Below are 21,591 nucleotides of genomic sequence, written 5' to 3'. Positions count from 1 at the left end.
CGGCCAAGAACCATGTCATTCTTTTTACATGCTACAGAGCATGAAATGTTTCCCCACCCCCCTTCCTTCCCTCCCTCCCTCTTTCCTTTCCTTTATTTCCTTTCTTCCTTCCTTCTTTTCTTCCTTTCCTTTCTTCCTTTCTTTCCTTCCCTTCCCCTCCCTCCCGCCTGCCTTCCTTCCTTTTCTCTTCTCTTCTCTTCTTTCTCTCTCTTTCTTTTTCTCTCTTTTTCTTTCTTTCTTCTCTTTCTTTCCTTTCTCTTTCTTTCTTTCTTTCTTCTCTTTCTTTAACTTATCTCCAAATGCAGTCACATTCTAAAGTACTGGGGGTAAGGGCTTCAACATGGCGGCACAATTTAGCCCAAAGAGTGGAGAAGTGACCAGGTCATCTGGAGGGAGACAACTGTACATAGCGTCTCCTTATTGTAATTACTGGCCAGGCGCGGTGACTTACACCTGTAAGGTGTACATAGGTACACTTATGTCATGGGGGGGTTGGTGTACAGATTATTTCATCACGCAGGTATTTAGCCCAGTACCCAATAGTTCTCTGTTTTCCTCCTCTCCCTCCTCCTACCCTCCCACCTCAAGTAGACCCCAGTGTCTGTTGTTTCCTTGTGTTCCTAAGTTCTCATCATTTAGCTCCCATTTATAAGTGAGAACATGCAGTGTTTGGTTTTTTGTTTCTGATTTAGTTTGCTGAGAATAACGGCCTCCAGCTCCATCCATGTTCCCCCAAAAGACGTGATCTCATTCTCTTTTATGACTGCACTATTTCTTTCTTTTTTCTTTCTTTCTTTCTTTTTTTTCTTTTTTTTTTTTTTTAAGAGACAGGGTCTCACCTATCACCCAGGCGGGAATAACAGTGGCACGATTATAGCTCACTGAAGCCTCAAACTCCTAGGCTCAAGCGATCCTGAGTAGCTGAAACCACAGGTATGTGCCACAGCACTGGTCTATAGCATGGAATCTTTCATAATTTATTTCTCTCTCTGTAATTTGACTTTATTCTTCCTCACTATTATGAATAGTGGATCAAATGAAAATCTTGGGACACTCCCCTGTCTACCCGAAGATTTTCAGAGGTAATCAAGATTCCAAAGTTTGTGTGGGCTAGGTGCAGTGGCTCACACCTGTAATCCCAGCACTTTGGGAGCCCGAGGTAGGTGGATCATTTGAGGTAAGGGGTTCGAGACCAGCCTGACCGACAAGGCAGAACTCTGTCTCTACTAAAAATACAAAGTTAGCTGGGTGTGGTGGTGCATGCCTATAATCCCAGCTACTCGGGAGGCTGGGGCAGGAGAATCGCTTGAACCTGGGAGGTGGAGGTTGCAATGAGCTGAGATCACGCCACTGCATTCCAGCCTGGGCGACAGAGCAAGACTCCATCTCAAAAAAAATAAATAAATAAAATAAAGTTTGTGTGAATCATTCTTAGGCTGAATATAACCTTTAAAACATTTTTAAAATTAATTAATTAATGTATCGTTTGGTTGCAACCTCTGAGGATGAGTATGGCCTTTTTTTTTTTTTTCTTTTTTGAGACGGAGTCTTGCACTGTTGCCCAGGCTGGATTGCAGTGGCGCGATCTCGGCTCACTGCAAGCTCCGTTCCTGGGTTCATGCCATTCTCCTGCCTCAGCCTCCAGAGTAGCTGGGACTACAGGCGCCCACTACTATGACCGGCTAATTTTTTGTACTTTTAGTAGAGACAGGGTTTCACTGTGTTAGCCAGGATGGTCTCGATCTCCTGACCTCGTGATCTGCCTGCCTCGGCCTCCCAAAGTGCTGGGATTACAGGTGTGAGCCACTGTGCCTGGCCAGAGTATGGCCTTTTATATGGACAATTTATTGAGAACATTCTGTCATTTCTATCTTGTTTTATGTATTTTTATAATTTTATTGGATTGAAGGGAAAAATTCTTATTTTTTTTACTGATGAAATTTTCCCCTGTACCTAGAGAAGGGACATGCTTTATGGGCTGAATACACTGATAAACCATTGGTATTGGGAAGGAGGATGGACACTCCCCGCCCCTTCCCCAGCCTTCGCTGGGCACTCAGTTGAAGATTTCAAAAGGTCTTTGAGCAGCTGGAGAGGGAAGGCTAACTTCCACATTTCTGCTTTCTACGTGAAGTGTTGACACTTGAAGTGTATTTTAATTTTACTTTTTTTTAAAAAAAATAAATAGAGATGGGGTCTCCCTATGTTTCCCAGGTTGGTTCAAATCCCTGGGCTCAAGTGATCCTCCCACCTCAGCCTCCCAGAGTGCTGGGATTACAGGCATGAGCTACTGTGCCTGGCCTTGGAGTGCATTTAGAAGCAAGGCTGGGAGAAGGATGAGATTGAGAGAGATATAAGGCACCTTACCGGGCCTGGATGCAGAAGAGGGTGATGGCTACTGACAACTTTTAGGAAGTTTTGCTTGGTGGCTCTTTTTTTTTTTCTTTTTTTTTTTTTGAGACAGTGTCTCGCACTGTCACCTTGGCTGGAGAGCAATGGAGCAATCTCGGCTCACTGCAACCTCCACCTCTAGGGTTCAAGCAATTCTCCTGCCTCAGCCTCCCGAGTACCTGGGATTACAGGCATGCGCCACCACGCCCAGCTAATTTTTTGTATTTTTAGAGTCAGGATTTCTCCATGTTGGTCAGGCTGGTCTCAAACTCCCGACCTCAGGTGATCTGCCTGCCTCAGCCTCCCAAAGTGCTGAGATTACAGGCATGAGCCACTGTGCCTGGCCTTATTTTTCTTTTTAAAAATTTTTTAGTGGCCAGGTCTTACTCTGTTGCTTAGTTTGGAGAGCATTGGTACAATCATAGCTCACTGCAGCCTCCAACTCCTGGGCTCAAGTGATCCTCCCACCTCAGCCTCCTGTGTAGCTGGGATTACAGGTGGGCACCATCACACCTGGCTAATTTTCCTGAAAGTTTTGTACAGATGGAGTCTCACTATGTTGTCCACACTGGTATTACAAGCATGAGCCACTGCACCTGGCCTGTTTTTCTTTTATACTGTTTAAGATGCTGCCTAGAAGAGTTAACTTTAATAGAAATCCTATTTTCTTTCTTTCTTTTTTTTTTTTTTTTTGATATGGAGTCTTGCTCTGTCGCCCAGGCTGGAGTGCACTGGCGCGATCTACGCTCACTGCAAGCTCCGCCTCCCGGGTTCACGCCATTCTCCTGCCTCAGCCTCCCGAGTAGCTGAGACTACAGGCGCCCGCCACCACACCCGGCTAATTTTTTGTACTTTTAGTAGAGACAGGGTTTCACTGTGTTAGCCAGGATGGTCTCGATCTCCTGACCTCGTGATCCGCCCGCCTCGGCCTCCCAAAGTGCTGGGATTACTGGCGTGAGCCACCGCGCCCGGCCAGAAATCCTATTTTCTTTCACACGAGTTATTTTGTTGATTGTTTGCTTATAACTAAATCCCTCGGAATCAGAGTTTATACTGTATCTTTTTCTGTGCTCCTACATAGATGGCAATAAATGATTATAATGTTTATGATGTAGAAGCTGAGAAGGCCAATACCTATTTCTGGCTCCTTTTAAGAGACACAGTCATAACAAAAAATATTGCTTAATGTGCGAGGCACAGTGCCAAGTGGTTTACATACATTGTGTAATTCTCCCCCTAAAAAAGTCAATGAACTTGATACAATTATTATTTCATTATATGTAAAATAGGGAAAAAACAGCATTTATCTCAGAGGGCTGTTGTAAAGATTAAATGAATGCCTGTAATCCCAGCACTTTGAAAGGCCGAGGCAGGCAGATCACCTTAGCTCAGGAGTTCGAGACCAGCCTGGCCAACATGGTGAAACCTGGTCTCCGCTAAAAATACAAAAAAATTAGCCGGACATGGTGGTGCACGCCTGGAATTCCAGCTACTCGGGAGGCTGAGGCAGGAGAATCGCTTAAACCCGGGAGGTGGAGGTCGCAGTGAGCCGAGATCGCGCCACCACACTCCAGCCTAGGCGACAGAGCGAGACTCTGCCTGAGAAAAAAAAAAAAAAAAAAGCAAATGAGAATATACCTAAAGCACTTAGCACAATGGCATACTATTTACTATAGTTTATTATTTATTGCAACTCTCATTTTGCAGGTATCTTGCCTAAGGTGCAAGCAGAAGAAACAGGATTTTCAACCCAGATCTGAAAACTCCCAAGCCTCTGCCTTTTTCTTTTTATCCTTTTTCTTTTTCCTTTTTAAAAAACTTGCTTCCTGTACAGAGAGGGGAAATGCTCAGTCCCCACGTCAGTGGTTGAACTCCAAGCCAGAAGATCCCTATTTTGATTTTGTCCTCTGGCCTGTCGCCAGCCCCTCAACAGTACTTGAATTAATAAAAGGGTAGGTTTTAAGCCTCATGTATCTGCGCAGGTGGCTCCTTCTGTGACCCCGAAGAAACCTGTTCAGGTCCCGTTCCGGGGAAACAGCCTTACCTTCCCCTGCCCCCAAAAAGTTACCCTCGCCCTCCGAGCCACAACTCCCCACGCCGCCAACTGTCTTTGCATCATTTTCAACGCACCTAAGTCCCTCCCGAGAGGCGCAGGCGCACATCGCCCCTTCTAGCGAACTACATCTTCCACAATCCCAATCGGCCGGACCACCTCCGCTCGGGGCGGGGACGGAGGCGGAGCTGGTGGTCCCCGGCCGGGACGAAGGCTCCCGAGGTGCCCTGCCTGGGTCCTCCGGGGTAAAGTTCGTTTGACGAAAGATTGTCCGTTTCCCTGGTAAGGTCACCTGTCCCAATCAGGTACGATTCTGCCTTCCGTACCCCCTGAGCCCCTCAATGTAAAGTGGCAGATGGTCTAGCCCGGCGGAGGCACCAGCTAGAGGCCGCGGCACTGACACCCGGAGTGAAGGGCGCACCGCGCACGCATGCGCAGAGGCGCGGCAGGGGGGCGGGAGCCGCGGAACCCCTACCCCAGGTCTGCGCAGGTGAGGAGGGGGCGGGGCAGGACCTACCTCCCTTGCCATGATAACCACCTTCGCTGCCGGCTCCCAGACCGTTGGCCCCGATTGCCTAGAAAATAGGGGGTCTCAGGAGCTCCGTTTTAGCGTTTATATATCCCAATTCCAATTAAGCCACTTCCATTATTTTTTGGCCATTGTCAGTGTACAAGTCTTCCTCCTCTTCGAGACCATGTTATTGCAATAGCAGCAAACGTGTTGGGAGGCCTCACAGTTCATCGTGGTTTTTCTGGCCTCTGGCAGATAGCTCCTCCCTAGCGAGCTGTGGAGCTTAAAGTCTTTTGGACACTTGATTCTATTCAATCCAGTATCAGACCAGGTACGTACCTTGTCCATAAGTCGTCTTATGAGAAGACTCCTTGAGATGATGCAGACTCTCGTGCAGTTTATAATCGGCTGGAGGTATAGACAGTTAAGCGAGCCTCCTTTTTTACTGTGCTCACCCCTAACCGTTTTGCTTACACCTTGTTATGGGACTTGGTTAAATTGCTTAACCTTCCGGACCTACGTTTTCTCATGAAATGAGAAGATTGGATTAGATGATCTCTAAGAACTTTCCACTTGTAAAATATACGGTTAGTTAGTGAGGGGTAGAATCCACATTCTATCTATCTATCTATATTTTTTTGAGACAGAGTCTCGCTCTGTCGCCCAGGCTGGAGTGCAGTGGCACGATCTCGGCTCACTGCAACCTCCACCTCCCAGATTCAAGCAATTCTCTTGCCTCAGCCTCCCGAGTAGCTGGAACTGCAAGCGCCCAGTTAATTTTTGTATTTTTAGTAGATACAGGGTTTTGCCATGTTAGCCAGGCTGATCTCGAACTCCTCACCTCGGTGATCCATCCACCTCAGCCGCCTAAAGTATTGGGATTACAGGCGTGTGCCACCGTGCCTGGTCCCACAATATGTTAACACTAAACTTCATCAGCTTCCATTTTTCTGCCCACATCAGTGAAACATAGCTATAAGAATGCAGCTGGTGGGGCCCGGCGCAGTGGCTCACGCCTGTAATCCCAGCACTTTGGGAGGTCGAGGCGGGCGGATCACGGGGTCAAGAGATCGAGACCATCCTGGCTAACACGGTGAAACGCCGTCTCTACTAAAAATACAAAAAATTAGCCGGGCATGGTGGTGGGCGCCTGTGGTCTCACCTACTCGGGAGGCTGAGGCAGGAGAATGGCGTGAACCTGGGAGGCGGAGCTTGCAGTGAGCCGAGATCGTGCCACTGCACTCCAGCCTGGGCGACAGAGCGAGACTCCGTCTGGGAAAAAAAAAAAAAAAAAAGAATGCAGCTGGTGCCTGAAGCGGTGGCTCACCCCTGTAATCCCAGCACTTTGGGAGGCCGAGGTGGGAGGATCACGAGGTCAGGAGTTCGAGACCAGCCTAACCAACATGGTGAAACCCCGTCTCTACTAAAAATACAAAAATTATCCGGGCATGGTGGCATGCGCCTTTAATCCCAGCTACTCAGGAGGCTGAGGCAGAAGAATCGCTTGAACCGGGGAGGTGGAGGTTGCAGTGAGCCGAGATCACACCACTGCACTCTAGCCTGGGCAACAGAGTGAGAGTACGTCTCAAAAAAAAAAAAATGCAGCCAGGCCGAGTGCGGTGGCTCAACGCCTGTGCTGCTAGCGTTTTGGGAGCCTGAGGCAGGCAGATCACCTTAGGTTAGGAATTCGAGGCCAGCCTGGCCATCATGGTGAAACCCCGTCTCTACTAAAAATACAAAAATTAGCCGGGGGTGGTGTCATGTACCTGTAATCCCAGCTACTTGGGAGGCTGAGGCAGGAGAATTGCTTGAACCCAGGAGGCAGAGGTTACAGTGAGCCAAGATCATGCCATTGCACTCCAGCCTGGGTGAGACTCTGTCTCAAAAAAAAAAAAAAAAAAAAGAAAAGAAAAGAAAAAAGAATGTGGCTGGGCACAGTGGCTCAACCCTATAATCCCAGCACTTTGGGAGGCAGAAACTGGCAGATGTTTGAGCTCAGGAGTTGGAGACCAGGGTGGGCAACATGACGAAACCCCATCCCTACAAAAATACAGAAATTAGCCAGGTATGGTGGTGCATGCCTGTAGTCCCAGCAACATGAGAGGCAGAGGTGGGAGAATCACTTCAGCCTAGGAGGTTGATGCTGCAGTGAGCCATGATTGTGCCACTGCACTCCAGTATGGGCAACAGAGCAAGACCCTGACTCAAAAAAAAAAAAAGGCTGAGCGTGGTGGCTCATGCCTGTAATCCCAGCACTTTGGGAGGCGGAGGCAGGCTGATAACCATGTCAGGATATCCAGACCAGCCTGGCCAATATGGTGAAACCCCTTCTCTACTAAAAATATAAAAAAATTAGCTGGGCGTGGCTCTGGAGGCGGAGGCACCACTGCACTCCAGCCTGGGCCACAGAGCTAGACTCTGTCTCAAAAAAAAAAAAAAAAAGGAAAAAAAATGTTGACAGCAGCATTCAAAAGAACTGCCCCTTGTTGTACTTGTAAATTCATGCTGTATCTTTTACCTTATTGCTGAAAATAAGAAATTAACGGATAATACAACTTTGTTCAACCTATATTTGTTGTCGTTTTATAGGTCATTGCTAGGAAGAACTCTGGGTACAATAATGAATACAATGTGCGTGATGATGGCTCAGATCTTAAGATCTCACCTGATAAAGGCTACAGTGATTCCTAATCGAGTGAAAATGCTTCCATATTTTGGTATCATTAGAAATAGAATGATGTCAACCCATAAATCCAAAAAGAAGATCAGAGAATATTATAGGCTGCTGAACGTGGAGGAAGGATGCTCTGCAGATGAAGTCAGGGAATCTTTTCATAAGCTTGCCAAGCAGTATCATCCTGACAGTGGCTGTAATACTGCTGATTCTGCAACATTTATAAGGATTGAAAAAGCTTATAGAAAGGTGCTCTCCCATGTGATAGAACAAACAAATGCCAGTCAGAGTAAAGGTGAAGAAGAAGATGTAGAAAAATTCAAATATAAAACACCCCAACACCGGCATTATTTAAGTTTTGAAGGTATTGGTTTTGGGACTCCAACTCAACGAGAGAAGCAATATAGGCAATTTAGGGCAGACCGTGCTACTGAACAAGTGATGGAATATCAAAAGCAGAAACTACAAAGCCAGTATTTTCCTGATAGTGTAATTGTTAAAAATATAAGACAGAGCAAACAGCAAAAGATAACTCAAGCTATAGAACGTTTAGTGGAGGACCTCATTCAAGAATCCATGGCAAAAGGAGACTTTGACAATCTCAGTGGGAAAGGAAAACCTCTGAAAAAGTTTTCTGACTGTTCTTACATTGATCCCATGACTCACAACCTGAACCGAATACTGATCGATAACGGATACCAACCAGAATGGATCCTTATGCAAAAGGAAATAAGCGATACTATTGAGCAACTCAGAGAGGCAATTTTAGTGTCTAGGAAAAAACTTGGGAATCCAATGACACCAACTGAACAGAAACAGTGGAACCATGTTTGTGAGCAGTTTCAAGAAAACATCAGAAAATTAAACAAGCGAATTAATGATTTTAATTTAATTGTTCCCATCCTGACCAGGCAAAAAGTCCATTTTGATGCTCAGAAAGAAATTGTCAGAGCCCAGAAAATATACGAGACCCTTATAAAAACAAAAGAAGTCACAGATAGAAACCCAAATAACCTTGATCAAGGAGAAGGAGAGAAAACACCTGAAATCAAGAAAGGTTTTTTAAACTGGATGAATCTGTGGAAATTTATTAAAATGCGATCATTCTGATGTTTACTATCATAAATCATTCTTAGTTCCACTGACAACATGGAAAATGAGATTTATTGCTATAATACAAGAATTTAAGAACTGTGCCATTGTACTTATCACAAAACTAATCACATAGCCAATGATTTGTGAGTGGGAAACCTATCAGGTTTGTCCTGAGGATATAGCAAGAAAAGAAAATAACTGAAACTCCTTTTTTTTTTGAGACGGTGTCTTGCTCTGTCGCCCAGGCTGGAGTGCAATGACACAATCTAGGCTCACTGCAACCTCTGCTTCCCAGGTTCAAGTGATTCTCCTGCCTCAGACTCCCGAATAGCTGGGATTACAGGCACACACCACCACACTCGGCTATTTTTGTATTTTTTTTTTTTCTTTTTTTTTTTGAGACAGAGTCTCACTCTGTCACCCAGGCTGGAGTGCAGTGGTGCGATCTCGGCTCACTACAAGCTCCGCCTCCCAGGTTCACGCCATTCTCCTGCCTCAGCTTCCTGAGTAGCTGGGACCACAGGCTCCGGCCACCACACCCGGCTAATTTTTTGTATTTTTAGTAGAGACGGGGTTTCACCGTGTTAGCCAGGATGGTCTTGATCTCCTGACCTCGTGATCCGCCCACCTCGGCCTCCCAAAGTGCTGGGATTACAGGTGTGAGCCACCGCGCCCGGCCTATTTTTGTATTTTTTGTAGAGATGGGGTTTCACCATGTTGGCCAGGATGGTCTCAAACCCCTGACCTCATGATCCACCTGCCTCGGCCTCCCAAAGTGCTGGGATTACAGGCTTGAGCCACCACTCCCGGCCTAATTTTTATATTTTTAATAGAGATGGGGTTTCACCATGTTGGCCAGGATGGTTTCGATCTCTTGACCTCATGATCCGCCCCCCCTTGGCCTCCCAAAGTGCTGGGATTACAGGCGTGAGCCACCGCACCCGGCCAAAAATAACTGAAACTTCTAAAGAAAATAATTTAGTTCATTCCAGTGTTAAAATGTTGGTCATCCAGTGAAATGAGCTAGGATCGGGTTTCTGACTTAGGAATCATACATGAATTCCAAAAGTTTTAGTGCAGTTTTGAGCTGTAATAACTAATTTAAAAGCAGTGACTGTTGCCATTTTCAAACATAGGTACTTAAACAACAACAGGGAAACCGAAAAATACGTTATCAAAAGTCACAAAACTGAAGTGTTATGAAATTTAACCAATTAAACCTCCAGATGACTTCTTTTTAAACGAGCTTGCTGGATTTATACTCCTGAACTTATTAAGGCTCAAAACCGTTCCAAGACTTTTGGGACATCCTCCATATAGGTGGAAATATTAAGATCAGGAAATTAGCCCACTGGAATTACTGTACTTTTTGTTTTATGAGGGCCTTCTCTGTGGGTACTGAATGAAAAACACACCAAACATCCAGATTCTACTTTTTCCTGTCTAACTCGATGGTTTATTGGCTGCAGAAATCAGTGAAGCTAGTTGATTTAGCAATTCTAGAAATAAACTCCAGTGTCCACTTTTTTTTTTTTTTTTGAGATGCAGTTTCACTCTCATTGCCCAGGCTGGAGTGCAATGGTGCGATCATGGCTCACTGCAACCTCTGCCTCCTGGGTTCAAGTGATTGTCCTACCTCAGCCTCCCAAGTAGCTGGGATTAGAGGTGCCCGTCACCACGCCCAGCTAATTTTCATTTGTTTATTTATTTATTTATTTGGAGACGGAGTCTGGCTCTTCACCCAGGCTGGAGTGCAGTGGCGCAATCTCGGCTCACTGCAAGCTCCGCCTCCTGCGTTCACGCCGTTCTCCTGCCTCAGCCTCCCGAGTAGCTGGGACTACAGGCGCATGCCACCACGCCCGGCTAATTTTTTGTGTTTTTTCGTAGAGACGGGGTTTCACCATGTTAGCCAGGATGGTCTCAATCTCCTGACCTCGTGACCCACCCGCCTCGGCCTCCCAAAGTGCTGGGATTACAGGCGTGAGCCACCCGGCCCGGCCTAATTTTTATTTTTTTTAGTAGAGATGGGATTTCACCATTTTGGCCAGGCTGGTCTCCAACTCCTGACCTCAGGTGATCCACCTGCCTTAGCCTCCCAAAGTGCTGCGATTACAGGTGCGAGCCACTGTGCCCAGTCCAGTGTCCACGTTTTTTTTTTTTTTTTTTTTTGAAATGGAGTTTTGCTCTTGTTGCCCAGGCTGGAGTGCAGTGTTTCCTTCTTTAATCCAGAGTGCTGTGTTACAGAAGTGGTTCAGAAGTGAGGGACTCACCACCTGCATTTTGCAAGAAAGTGTTATTTTGTAAAATGTGTGATAGTTAAAACAACAAACAAAACTACACCTTCAAAAAGAAATTTTTGGCCTTTAGCTTAGATGCTGCAGCATTAATTGGCATAATATGTGATTATAATTTATTTAATGAGTTGTCATTTGGCTTCTACAATGATAGTATCACTGTAAATAAAATTGTGAACAGTATGGAATGTTGCTTAATAAGAGCTATAGTTCCAAAAACATTTTAGAAGGCAGTAATTTTGTGACTCTTGTTAAAAGTGGGAATTAGAGGCCGGGCGCGGTGGCTCACGCCTGTAATCCTAACACTTTGGGAGGCCGAGGCAGACAGATCACGAGGTCTGGAGATCAAGACCATCCTGGCTAACACGGTGAAACCCCGTCTCTACTAAAAATACAAAAAAAATTAGCTGGGCATGGCGGTGTGTGCCTGTAGTCACAGCTGCTGGGGAGGCTTAGGCAGCAGAATGGCATGAACCCGGGAGGTGGAGCTTGCAGTGAGCCGAGATCGCGCCACTACACTCCAGCCTGGGTGACAGAGCAAGACTCCATCTCAAAAAAAAAAAAAAAAAATAGTGGGAATTAGATGTAAGAGGCTTAACTGCACTACAGTAACATAGATGAACAAAACCATTTTCCATATTGGTCAATGAGAAGGTACGGTTACCAGAAAATGTCAGTAAATTTTTAATTTCAGCACAGTGCACTTTATGTTTGTAAATGTTGTCTATGTTAATAAAGTTAGTATAATGATTATTCAATGTCCCTTTGTTATAATGGTAATAATATTTTGGGCTAGGCACCTAATTTTTGTGTGTGTGTGTGATGGAGCTTTGCTCTTGTTGCCCAGGCTGAAGTGCAATGGCGCAATCTCGGCTCACCGCAACCTTTGCCTCCTGGGTTCAAGAGATTCTCCTGCCCCAGCCTCCCAAGTAGCTGGGATTACAGGCATGTGCCACCCAGCTAATTTTGTATTTTTAGTAGAGACAGGGTTTCTCCATGTTGGTCATGCTCGTCTCAAACTCCTGACCTCAGGTGATCCACCCACCTCAGCCTCCCAAAGTGCTGGGATTACAGGCATGAGCCACCGCGCCCAGCCCTAAATGCATTTTTTTAAAAAATGTTTTTGATTGGCCAGGCACGGTGTGATTCATGCCTGTAATCCCAACATTTTGAGAGACCAAGGCAAGAGGATTGCTTGAGCCCAGGAGTTTGAGACCAGCCAGGGAAACATGGTGAAACTGTCTCTACCAAAAAAAAAAAAAAAAAAAAAAAAAATCCAGGTGTGGTAGCACTTTCTTGTAGTCCCAGCTACTTGGGAGCCTGAGGTGGGAGGATCGCTTGAGCCCAGGAGGTCAAGGCTGCAGTGAGCCATGATCACACCACTGCACTCCAGCCTGGGCAAGAGTAAGACCCTCTCTCAAAAAAAATGAAAAACAAATCTTACAGGCTGGAGTGCAGTGGCACAATCTTGGCTCACTGCAACCTCTGTACCCCGGGTTTAAGCGATTCTCCTGCCTCGGCTTCCCGAGTAGCTGGGACTACAACCACCCGCCACCACACCTGGCTCATTTTTGTATTTTTAGTAGACACAGAATTTCACCATGTTGGCCAGGCTGGTCTCGAACTCCTGACGTGATCCGCCCTCCTCGTCCTCCCAAAGTGTTGGGATTACAGAGGTGAGCCACCGTGCCCAGCTCAGGTAATGTTTTTATAGCAGTGTGAAAATGGACTAATATAGTACCCCAGCATAAGAGTTTTGAGGAGACATAATCATTCAGACCGTAACACCCACGATAACTCTGATCCTCCAGTTCCGTGAGCCACAGAATCCTCCTCATTATTTAAGCCAGTTTGAGATGTTCTTTTCTGTTACTTATAACTGAAAGAGACCAACTGACAAATGTATCCACTGTCTTCAGAGTCTAGATGTGGAAAGAAGTATTTCCTTTTCTGCTGGAGTCAAATTATCTTCCAGGTCTTGGTTTTTTGTTTCCCATCTAAAGATCAGTCCTTTCTCCTAAATGACTGACACTGAATAGCCATCCTTTCAGGAGAGAGTCCATTTCAGACCCACAGGAAGTATAACCTTAGTCTCAAGACACCTTTATCAAACTACAACAGTTCTAATAGCTGCCTAAGACTTACTCAGATGAAATCTTTTTGTTATACAACCACATAAGCATATGGAGAAAGAGAGAGAATATTTTGGGAAGTACCTGTTTATGCAGCATGTTTTAGCCTTTCAGATAGTTTCTGTGGTACACATTTGGCTTGTACACTCAAAAGATGGAAGTGAATACCACTCTATCAGAGTAAGTTCATGAAGCAGCCCTGAGAGAATAAACTAGAACCCATGGGGCGTAGCGTGAAGGACAGCCTGGATTGTTCCTTTCTCTTAATAGACTTGTACCAACTGGACTGCATTTTCTGTCTAGTTTTAGGTGAAGTAGATCTTTCAGAACCTGTCCTGGCCCAAACCTGAAAATGGTCCTGAAGTCACAATGTCTCCAGAATCTAGGAGCGCCTCTCTGAAGTGCTTAGGTAACAGGAATTTAACAAAACATATGCTTCAGTAGCTACATGGTAGAATACCAACTGAATCAGAAAATGTGTTTGTTTGTTTGTTTGTTTGTTTTTTTGAGACGGAGTCTCACTCTGTCACCCAGGCTGGAGTGCAGTGGTGCAATCCTGGCTCACTGCAACCTCTGACTCCCAGGTTCAAGCGATTCTCCTGCCTCAGCCTCTTGAGTAGCTGGGATTACAGGTGAGCGCCATCATGCCCGGCTAATTTTTGTATTTTTAGTAGAGACGGGGTTTCACCATGTTGGCCAGGCTGGTCTCGAATGACTGACCTCATGGTCCGCCCGCCTCGGCCTCCCAAAGTGCTGGGATTACAGGCTTGAGCCACCGCACCCGGCCATGTGTGGTTTTTTTTTAAAGGCTGATTTACAATTCTACTAAATACTTAAATCAGTACATTTGGAATTGACAGTGAAATGTTGACATCAGCAACTTAATCCCAATATCTTTCAAATGCCTTTCTTTTTTTTGAGACGGAGTCTTGTTCTGTCGCCCAGGCTGGAGTGCAGTGGCGTGATCTTGGCTCACTGCAACCTCTGCCTCTTGGATTCAAGTGATTCTCCTGCCAGCCTCCTGAGTAGTTGGGATTACAGGCATGTATCACCACGCCCAGCTAATTGTTTTTTCTTTTTAGTTGAGATGGGATTTTATCATGTTGACCAGGCTGATCTGGAACTCCTGACCTCAGGTGATCCAACCGCCTCTGGTTCCCAAAGTGCTGGGATTACAGGTGTGAGGCACTGTGCTCGGCCAAATGCCCACATTTTTGAAAGCATAACTAAATACATGTTTGACTCTTTGTGGAATAGAGGTTTATAGACTGAGAGAAGCAAATTGTGTTATGGTTTGAATGTGTCCCCAAAAAGTTCATGTGTTTGAAACTTAATTACTATTGTAATCGTGTTGAGAGGTAGAACCTTGAAGATGTGATTGGGTCATGAGGGCTCCACCCTCATGAATGGATTAATGCTGTTATTGTGGGAGTGGGTTAGTTATCTTGGGATTGGGCTCTTGGTAAAAGGATAGCGTCAGCCTGATTTTCTTTTTCTGTCTTGTATGCTCATTGGCCCGTCTGTCTTGTTTTCTACCATGGGATGACACAGCATGAAAGTCCTTACAAGATGCCAGCACCATGCTCTTGGAGTTCCCGACTTCTAGAACTGTGGACCAAATAAAACACTATTGTTTATAAATTGCCTGTTCTGTGTTATTCTGTTATAGCAGTAGAAAAGGACTTCAGACAAGCTGCATTAACATAAGTCTCCACTACTAAAAAAGCAACTTAAAGCATGTGCATCCCAATGGTAGGTGAACAGTAATGTCTTCCTTCATTTATGGAGGTAATCATTTTTCTACAGATATTATTCTGTGACAAAGCTTAAAAAAATCCTGGGAAACCTTAAAATATTAGTACTTTAAAAAGCGATGGCCTGTCTGTGCCAGGGCAGCACGTGGTCCATGCTGATCGACAGAGACACTCAGGCTGTGCCCTCAGGATGACCAAGTGGGAGACAGCAGCACCAGCAGTGGCAGCGACCCCTTGACATCAAGCTCTCTGGGAAGTGGAGCGCTGATGATATGCAGATCAATGGCATTTCCCTGCAAGATTACATTGCAGTGAAGGAGAAGTATGCCAAGTACCTGCCTCACAGTGCTGGGTGGTATGCAGCCAAATGCTTCCGCAAAGCTCAGTGCCCCATTGTGGAGCCCCTCACTAACTCCATGATGATGCATGGCTGCAACAACAGCAACAAGCTCATGATCATGTGCATCATCAAGCATGCCTTCAATTTCATCCACTTGCTCACAGGCGAGGACCCTCTCCAGGTCCTGGTGAACGCCATCATCAACAGTGGTCCCTGGGAGGACTCCACATGCATTGGGCGAGCAGGGACTGTGAGACGACAGGCTGTGGACGTGTCCCCACTGCACTGTGTGAATCAGGTCTTCTGGCTGCTGTGCACAGGCACTCGTGAGGCTGCCTTCTGGAACATCAAGACCATTGCTGAGTGCCTGGCAGATGAGCTCATCAATGCCACCAAGGGCTCCTCCAGCTCCTATGCCATCAAGAAGAAGGATGAGCTGGAGCGTGGGGACAAATCCAACCGCTGGTTTTCCTGGCTGCTGCCTAATAAACCAGTCTGCCCTTTGGGATGCCTCCCCCACCCCCCCCAAAAAAAGTGATAAGATTTGGAAACTTCTAATTGTCCCCTAATATCTAGTTTTCCTTCCTTAGTACTGAAACCCCATTTTCCAGCCTTCTTTGCAATTTGGTGTAGTCAAGTGACTATTTTACTAGCAGAATGAAAACAAAAATGGTACATGCAACCCCTGCCCCTTTCAAAAGGTTCTTAAAGAGAGTGTTCCCTTCTGTATCCTCTCTTCTGGTGGAGTGCCAGCATTGTGACATATTTCAAAAGTAACTTATTCAGCACATATTTATTGAACACCTAGATCCTAGCCCATGTATAAGAGCTATAGGAGAACATTATCCAGGATGGCATTTTTGGTGATAATTCCATGATACAAAACCTTTTACTTCATTATGCCTCAAGTAAAATGCTTTTTAGATTTCCACTGATAATAACTCTACTTGGCTGGGCACAGTGGCCCACGCTTGTAGTCCCAGCATTTTGGGAGGCAGAGGCGGGTGGATCACCTGAGGTCAGGAGTTCAAGATCAGCCAGGTGAAATCCCGTCTCTACTAAAAATACACAAATTAGCCAAGCATGGTGGTGCGCACCTGTAATCCCAGCTACTGGGAAGGCTGAGGTGGGAGGATCGATTGAGCGTGGGAGGTAAGAGGCTGCAGTGAGCCAAGATCACACCACTGCACTCCAGCCTGGATAACAGAGCAAGACCCTGTCTCAAAACAAACAAACAAACAAACAAACAAACCACCCAAAAAACAAAGCTCGACTTTTCCCCAAACAACTAAATGGTTATAGGCATTTCTGTAGGAAATTTAGACGGGGCTTCCAAAGGCTGTTAAAGTTATGTTGAAAATCCAAGAGGCTGAAAGATATCTGACTATAAGAAAGACGAAAAAAAAAAAGACAAAAATCTGCGTGAATAGACGGGAGAGAGCCGAGCGAAATCAGAAGACTATTGTATTGTGAGGATCACCTCGGGTAACCAGCACTCGCTGGGTAGCCCTGGTTTACTAACTTCAACTTTCTGGGGCTCCATTTCTGAATTGAGGGGATTAGAAAAAGGCATCTCTAAGGACCCTCCGTTCCCGAGAACCCTTCCGGAGCACCTTCCCTACTCTGGGCAGCTCGCAGACAGACAAGACTGATCGGCCACAGGCGAAGGGAGACCCTGGTCCCCCGGGTCTCGAGCTCCGTCCGCACGTAATCTCACGGTACTGCACTTCAAGTCCGCGTGCAGAAACGCAGCAGCGGGTGCCCGGCGGCGGCCGCCCACCGGCAGGGGACAGGAGAGGCCCGTCCCGCTCTGTCCCGAACCGTAGATAGCTGGGTCTGGACCCCGGCTCCGGGAGGCCCGCAGAGCAGCCCACCCCGCCCCTCGGAGCTCTCCCTGCCCTCGGCGGGCCACTTGCTGCACGCCGATTGGTCGCGAGGAGCGCCCGGCGTCCCGCTGCGCCCAGCCAACGCCCTCTCCCCGCCCCCTCACGTCCCGCCCCGCCCCCGGCCGGCCACTTGCTGCGCTCCGATTGGTCGCTGCGGTGCACACGGCGCCTCGCCCCGCCTCACCGGCGCTCTATCCTCGCGCCGGCCGCCAGCTCCCGGCTCCCGGGGCTGAGGTGGAGCCGGTGGACGCCGGCAGGGCTGTGGCGCAGCAGTCTCCTTCCTGCGTGCGCGCCTGAAGTCGGCGTGGGCATTTGAGGAAGCTGGGTGAGTCCTGTCTGTGGGTCTCCGGCGCCAGGCAACCCTAGAGGGCTCGCGCCCGCCGCCCGCGCGTAAGGAGGCGCCCTCGTCGGGCCCTGTCCGGCCCGGCCTTCTGGGGGCTGGGGGCTGTGGCGCCGCCCAGCCGGGTTTTCCCTGCGCTCGGCACCGGCCTGCAGACTCGGGCCCGCGGAGCCCCCGCCGCCCCTTCTTGCTCCTGCCCGCGCCCCTTCGGGCCGACCGTGACCGTGGCGCTGCCGCGACCCGCAAGCAGCCCGGGGAGGCTGCCCTGCCGCGCTGTCACGCCGTCAGGTTGCGTTCCTGGGGAGGGCTGGAGGGGCTCCATCTCGTGCCTTTCACCTTCTCGCGCGGCGGGCACGGAGGCGACGGTTTTCGGGACGCCCTGCTGCGGCCGCGACGCCCTCCCGAGGCCAGAGCGAGGGCCCCGGGGCGGCTCCAGCCCTTCTTCGCCCCTCTCGTTTGCCCTGAACCATTGCTAGGAACCCGTGTTTTCTGCACTTTTCTGATTTCATTCTTACGAGAGTCAAGTACAGAGGCGGGAGGGGAAAGGGAAGGGGAACAACATTCTTTCGAGAATTATAAACCTTGAGCTCCGTTAAATAAGTAGCAGCAGAGCATTGTCACTGGAGCAGTGGTAGTCGCGGGTAGGACCGTTTCGGTTTTTAGCCAATAGGCTGGTTAAAGGTACTTAAAACAGTAAGTTGGAAGGTGCTGAAATTCTAAGGTAAATACATGACCTTTCAAAACCAAAGCAGTGTGACGGGCTGGGCTGGGCTGCTCCCCGCTGCGCGTGCCTGGGTCGGGGGGTGCGGAGGGGCAGGGGGCGGAGGCCTCGGACGGGACGGGGTGGGAGGGAAGTGGCATCCGCATCGTCGCGCTGTAAGACCCGATTTTCTCTTTTCGGAGGATCCCATCTCCCCTTTCAGACTCTTCATCCTACCTGCACTGTGGATCCCTTGACACTTCAGAGGCTCTGAACTCTCAGGCCGGTCACACTTTTTCATCATTTTGTTTCTTGTCTTCTCGTATTTTAAACCTGCATGCATTTCAAACGTAGAGCAAACATTAAACTTTTTTTTTAAACTGAGGATAGTGGTGCAAGACTTTGTTCTTGAAATGCAAACCAAAAGTTATCTTGAATATTTATCGTGCTGGAAAAGCAGGTTTAATTAGAGTGAGGTGGGGACGTATATTTCTTCTTCCAGAGACATAGCCTTCCCACTCACCACCCCAATCCCTCCTCTCTGTCAACTAGGGTTACAGCAGCCTTACACTGGCTAGTCTTTTCTGAATTCTGAATTCACTTCTGGGGGCCAAGGTAAAGAATTTATCGTATTTTATCCTCATTTTCCTTTTCTGTTTTTTTTGAGACAGGGTCTCCCTCGTTGACCAGGCTGCAAGTACAGTGGCCCGATCTCTGCTCACTGCAGCCTGCACCTCTAGGGTTAAAGGGATTTTACAGCCTCAGCCTCCCGAGTAGCTGGGATCACAGGCGCCTGCCACCATGCCTGGCTAATTTTTATATTCTTAGTAGAGAGAGAGTTTCACCGTGTTGGCCAGGCTGGTCTTGAACTCCTGACCTCAAGTGATCCGCTCGCCTCGGTCCCTGAAAGTACTGGGATTACAGGTGTGACCACCGCGCCTGGCCTTTTAAAGTGTATTATTATTATTTTTAAATTTATTTATTTATTTATTTTTTGAGACGGAGTCTTGCTCTGTCTCCCAGGCTGGAGTGCAGTGGCAAGATCTCGGTTCACTGCAAGCTCCACGTCCTGGGTTCACGCCATTCTCCTGCCTCAGCCTCCCGAGTAGTTGGGACTACAGGCACCCACCACCACGCCCGGCTAATTTTTTGTATTTTTAGTAAAGACGGGTTTTCACCGTTTTAGCCAGGATGGTCTCGATCTCCTGACCTCGTGATCCACCTGCCTCAGCCTCCCAAAGTGCTGGGATTACAGGCGTGAGCCACTGTGCCCGGCCTAAGTTTATTTTTAACTTATGTATATATATATTTTTTGAGGCCCAGTTTTGCTCTTGTTGCCCAGGCTGGAGTGCAATGGCGCGATCGTGGCTCACTGCAACCTCCGCCTCCCAGGTTTAAACCATTCTCCTGTCTCAGCCTCCCAAGTAGCTGGGATTACAGGCGCCCGCCGCCACGCCCAGCTAATTTTTGTGTTTTTAGTAGAGACTCGAACTCCTGACCTCAGGTAATCTGCCTCGGCCTCCCAAAGTGCTGGGATTACAGACGTGAACCACCGTACCTAGCCCGTTTTACTTTTTAAATGATTAAAGTAACATTCAGGTTGTTTAAAACATAGAAGAATATCAAGTAAAATTCGGACAGCGCAAGGTATGTCAAGTTAGGATTCCTTGTTTGTTCACTCTTTACATCCTCAATTCCATTCCCTAGGAGGATATTATACTATAATATTGCTCGGCAACTGATGATAATATAAGGACACATTTCCTTCGTAAGCACGTGGAGACCTACCTCGTTTCCCCCCAATCCCACCCCTCACTTTGGAGACTGGTCTCACTGTGTTGTCCAGGCTGGAGTGCAGTGGTTCCCTCACGGCTCACTGCAGCCTTAGGCTCAAACGATCCTCCCACCTCAGCCTCCTGAGAAGCTGAGACTATAGGCGAGTGCCACCATGCCTAATTTTTGTAATTTTTGTAGAGACGGGTTTCTCATATTGCCCAGGCTGGTCTTAATTCCTGAGCTTAAGCCATCCACCTGCCTCAGCCTCTCAAAGTGCTGGGATTACAGGTGTGAGCCATCCTGCCCAGCCAGCCTGCCTCATTTTCAGAATGTTGCATGGTATACCGTTGTTTGGATGTACCCTAATATACATTTTTTGGTTCCTTATTGATGGACATTTTGGCTGTTTCTGGGTTTTAGCCATTAAAAGCTTTGCTTTATGAAAATCTTTTTGTCGTTGTAGGGTAAGTTTCAGGTAGATAATATAAACAGATGATTGTACTTTGATATAATTTTATTTCACAAGGAATCTTTTTAAACTTACAGTTTTTTTTATTTTTATTTTATTTTATTTTATTTTTTGAGACGGAGTCTCACTCTGTCACCCAGGCTGGAGTGCAGTGGCACGATCTCAGCTCACTGCAAGCTCCACCTCCCGGGTTCACACCATTCTCCTGCCTCAGCCTCCTGAGAAGCTGGGACTACAGGCGCCCTCCACCACGCCCAGCTAATTTTTTGTGTTTTTATTGGAGACGGCGTTTCATCGTTTTAGCCAGGATGGTCTCAATCTCCTGACCTCGTGATCCGCTGGCCTCGGCCTCCCAAAGTGCTGGGATTACAGGTGTGAGCCACCACGCTTGATGTTATAACTTAAAAGATTTTATAATTTAAAAGCAGTAGCTAAATCTATTTGAATTAAATGCATTTCTAAGATTTCATATATTCTTTTTATTTTTATTTTTATTTTTATTTATTTATTTATTATTATTTTTTGAGACGGAGTTTTGCTCTTGTTGCCCAGGCTGGAGTGCAATGGCACAATCTTGGCTCACTGCAACCTCCGTCTCCCAGGTTCAAGCAATTCTCCTGCCTCAGCCTCCTGAGTAGCTGGGATTACAGACATGTGCCACCACCCCGGCTAATTTTGTATTTTTAGTAGAGATGGGGTTTCAACGTGTTAGCCAGGATTGTCTTGTTCTCCTGATCTCGTGATCTGCCCACCTTGGCCTCCCAAAGTGCTGGGATTACAGGAGTAAGCCACCGCGCCCAGCTGCTTGTTCTTTTTTAAAAGTAATTTCTTCCTGGGCATGGTGGCTCACGCCTGTATTACCAGCACTCTGGGAGGCCAAGGCGGGTGGATCACTAGGTCAGGAGTTCAAGACCAGCCTGGCCAAGATGGTGAAACCCCGTCTCTACTAAAAATACAAAAAAGTAGTCGGGCCTGGTGGTGGGCACCTGTAATCCCAGCTACATGGGAGGTGGGGGCAGATAACTGCTTGAATCCAGGAGGCGGGGGTTGCAGTGAGCCAAGATCGTGCCACTGCACTCCAGCCTGGGCGACAGAACGAGACTTCATCTCACAAAAAAAAAAAATAATAATTTCTTTTATTGCAAATTTTATCTCAGGTACAAAAAAGCATATAAA

At 47.3% G+C, this 21,591-nt stretch overlaps 2 protein-coding genes and 1 pseudogene across 12 annotated transcripts in view; all 3 read left to right on the top strand.

Annotated features, from left to right (window-relative positions):
- Positions 1-4,609: 4,609 nt before the first annotated feature.
- Positions 4,610-14,191, top strand: DNAJC28 (DnaJ heat shock protein family (Hsp40) member C28). 7 transcript variants are annotated; one of them, XR_010138794.1, is made up of 5 exons: positions 4,615-4,749; positions 7,545-8,887; positions 13,454-13,559; positions 13,685-13,782; positions 14,072-14,191. XR_010138794.1 is itself a non-coding variant. In XM_009233895.4 (3 exons), the coding sequence occupies exon 3, from the start codon at positions 7,576-7,578 to the stop codon at positions 8,737-8,739; it is 1,164 nt and encodes a 387-aa protein (XP_009232170.3). In that variant the 5' UTR covers positions 4,610-4,749; positions 5,112-5,286; positions 7,545-7,575; the 3' UTR covers positions 8,740-11,597.
- An 821-nt stretch (positions 14,192-15,012) lies between these two features.
- On the top strand, positions 15,013-15,804 carry LOC100443488 (small ribosomal subunit protein uS7-like; annotated as a pseudogene).
- A 1,484-nt stretch (positions 15,805-17,288) lies between these two features.
- TMEM50B (transmembrane protein 50B) overlaps positions 17,289-21,591 on the top strand; it is a 39,611-nt gene continuing 35,308 nt past the window's right edge. Inside the window, exon 1 of one of the 5 annotated variants that reach the window (XM_024239218.3) lies at positions 17,289-17,455. The gene's annotated coding sequence lies outside the window, so the exon portion shown is untranslated. 5 annotated transcript variants of the gene reach the window in all.

Source organism: Pongo abelii, chromosome 22, assembly GCF_028885655.2.
Source record: "Pongo abelii isolate AG06213 chromosome 22, NHGRI_mPonAbe1-v2.0_pri, whole genome shotgun sequence".
Lineage (NCBI taxonomy): Eukaryota > Metazoa > Chordata > Mammalia > Primates > Hominidae > Pongo > Pongo abelii.
The sequence above is the reverse complement of the archived record's forward strand: the minus strand, read 5'-3'. Positions and strand labels throughout refer to the sequence as shown.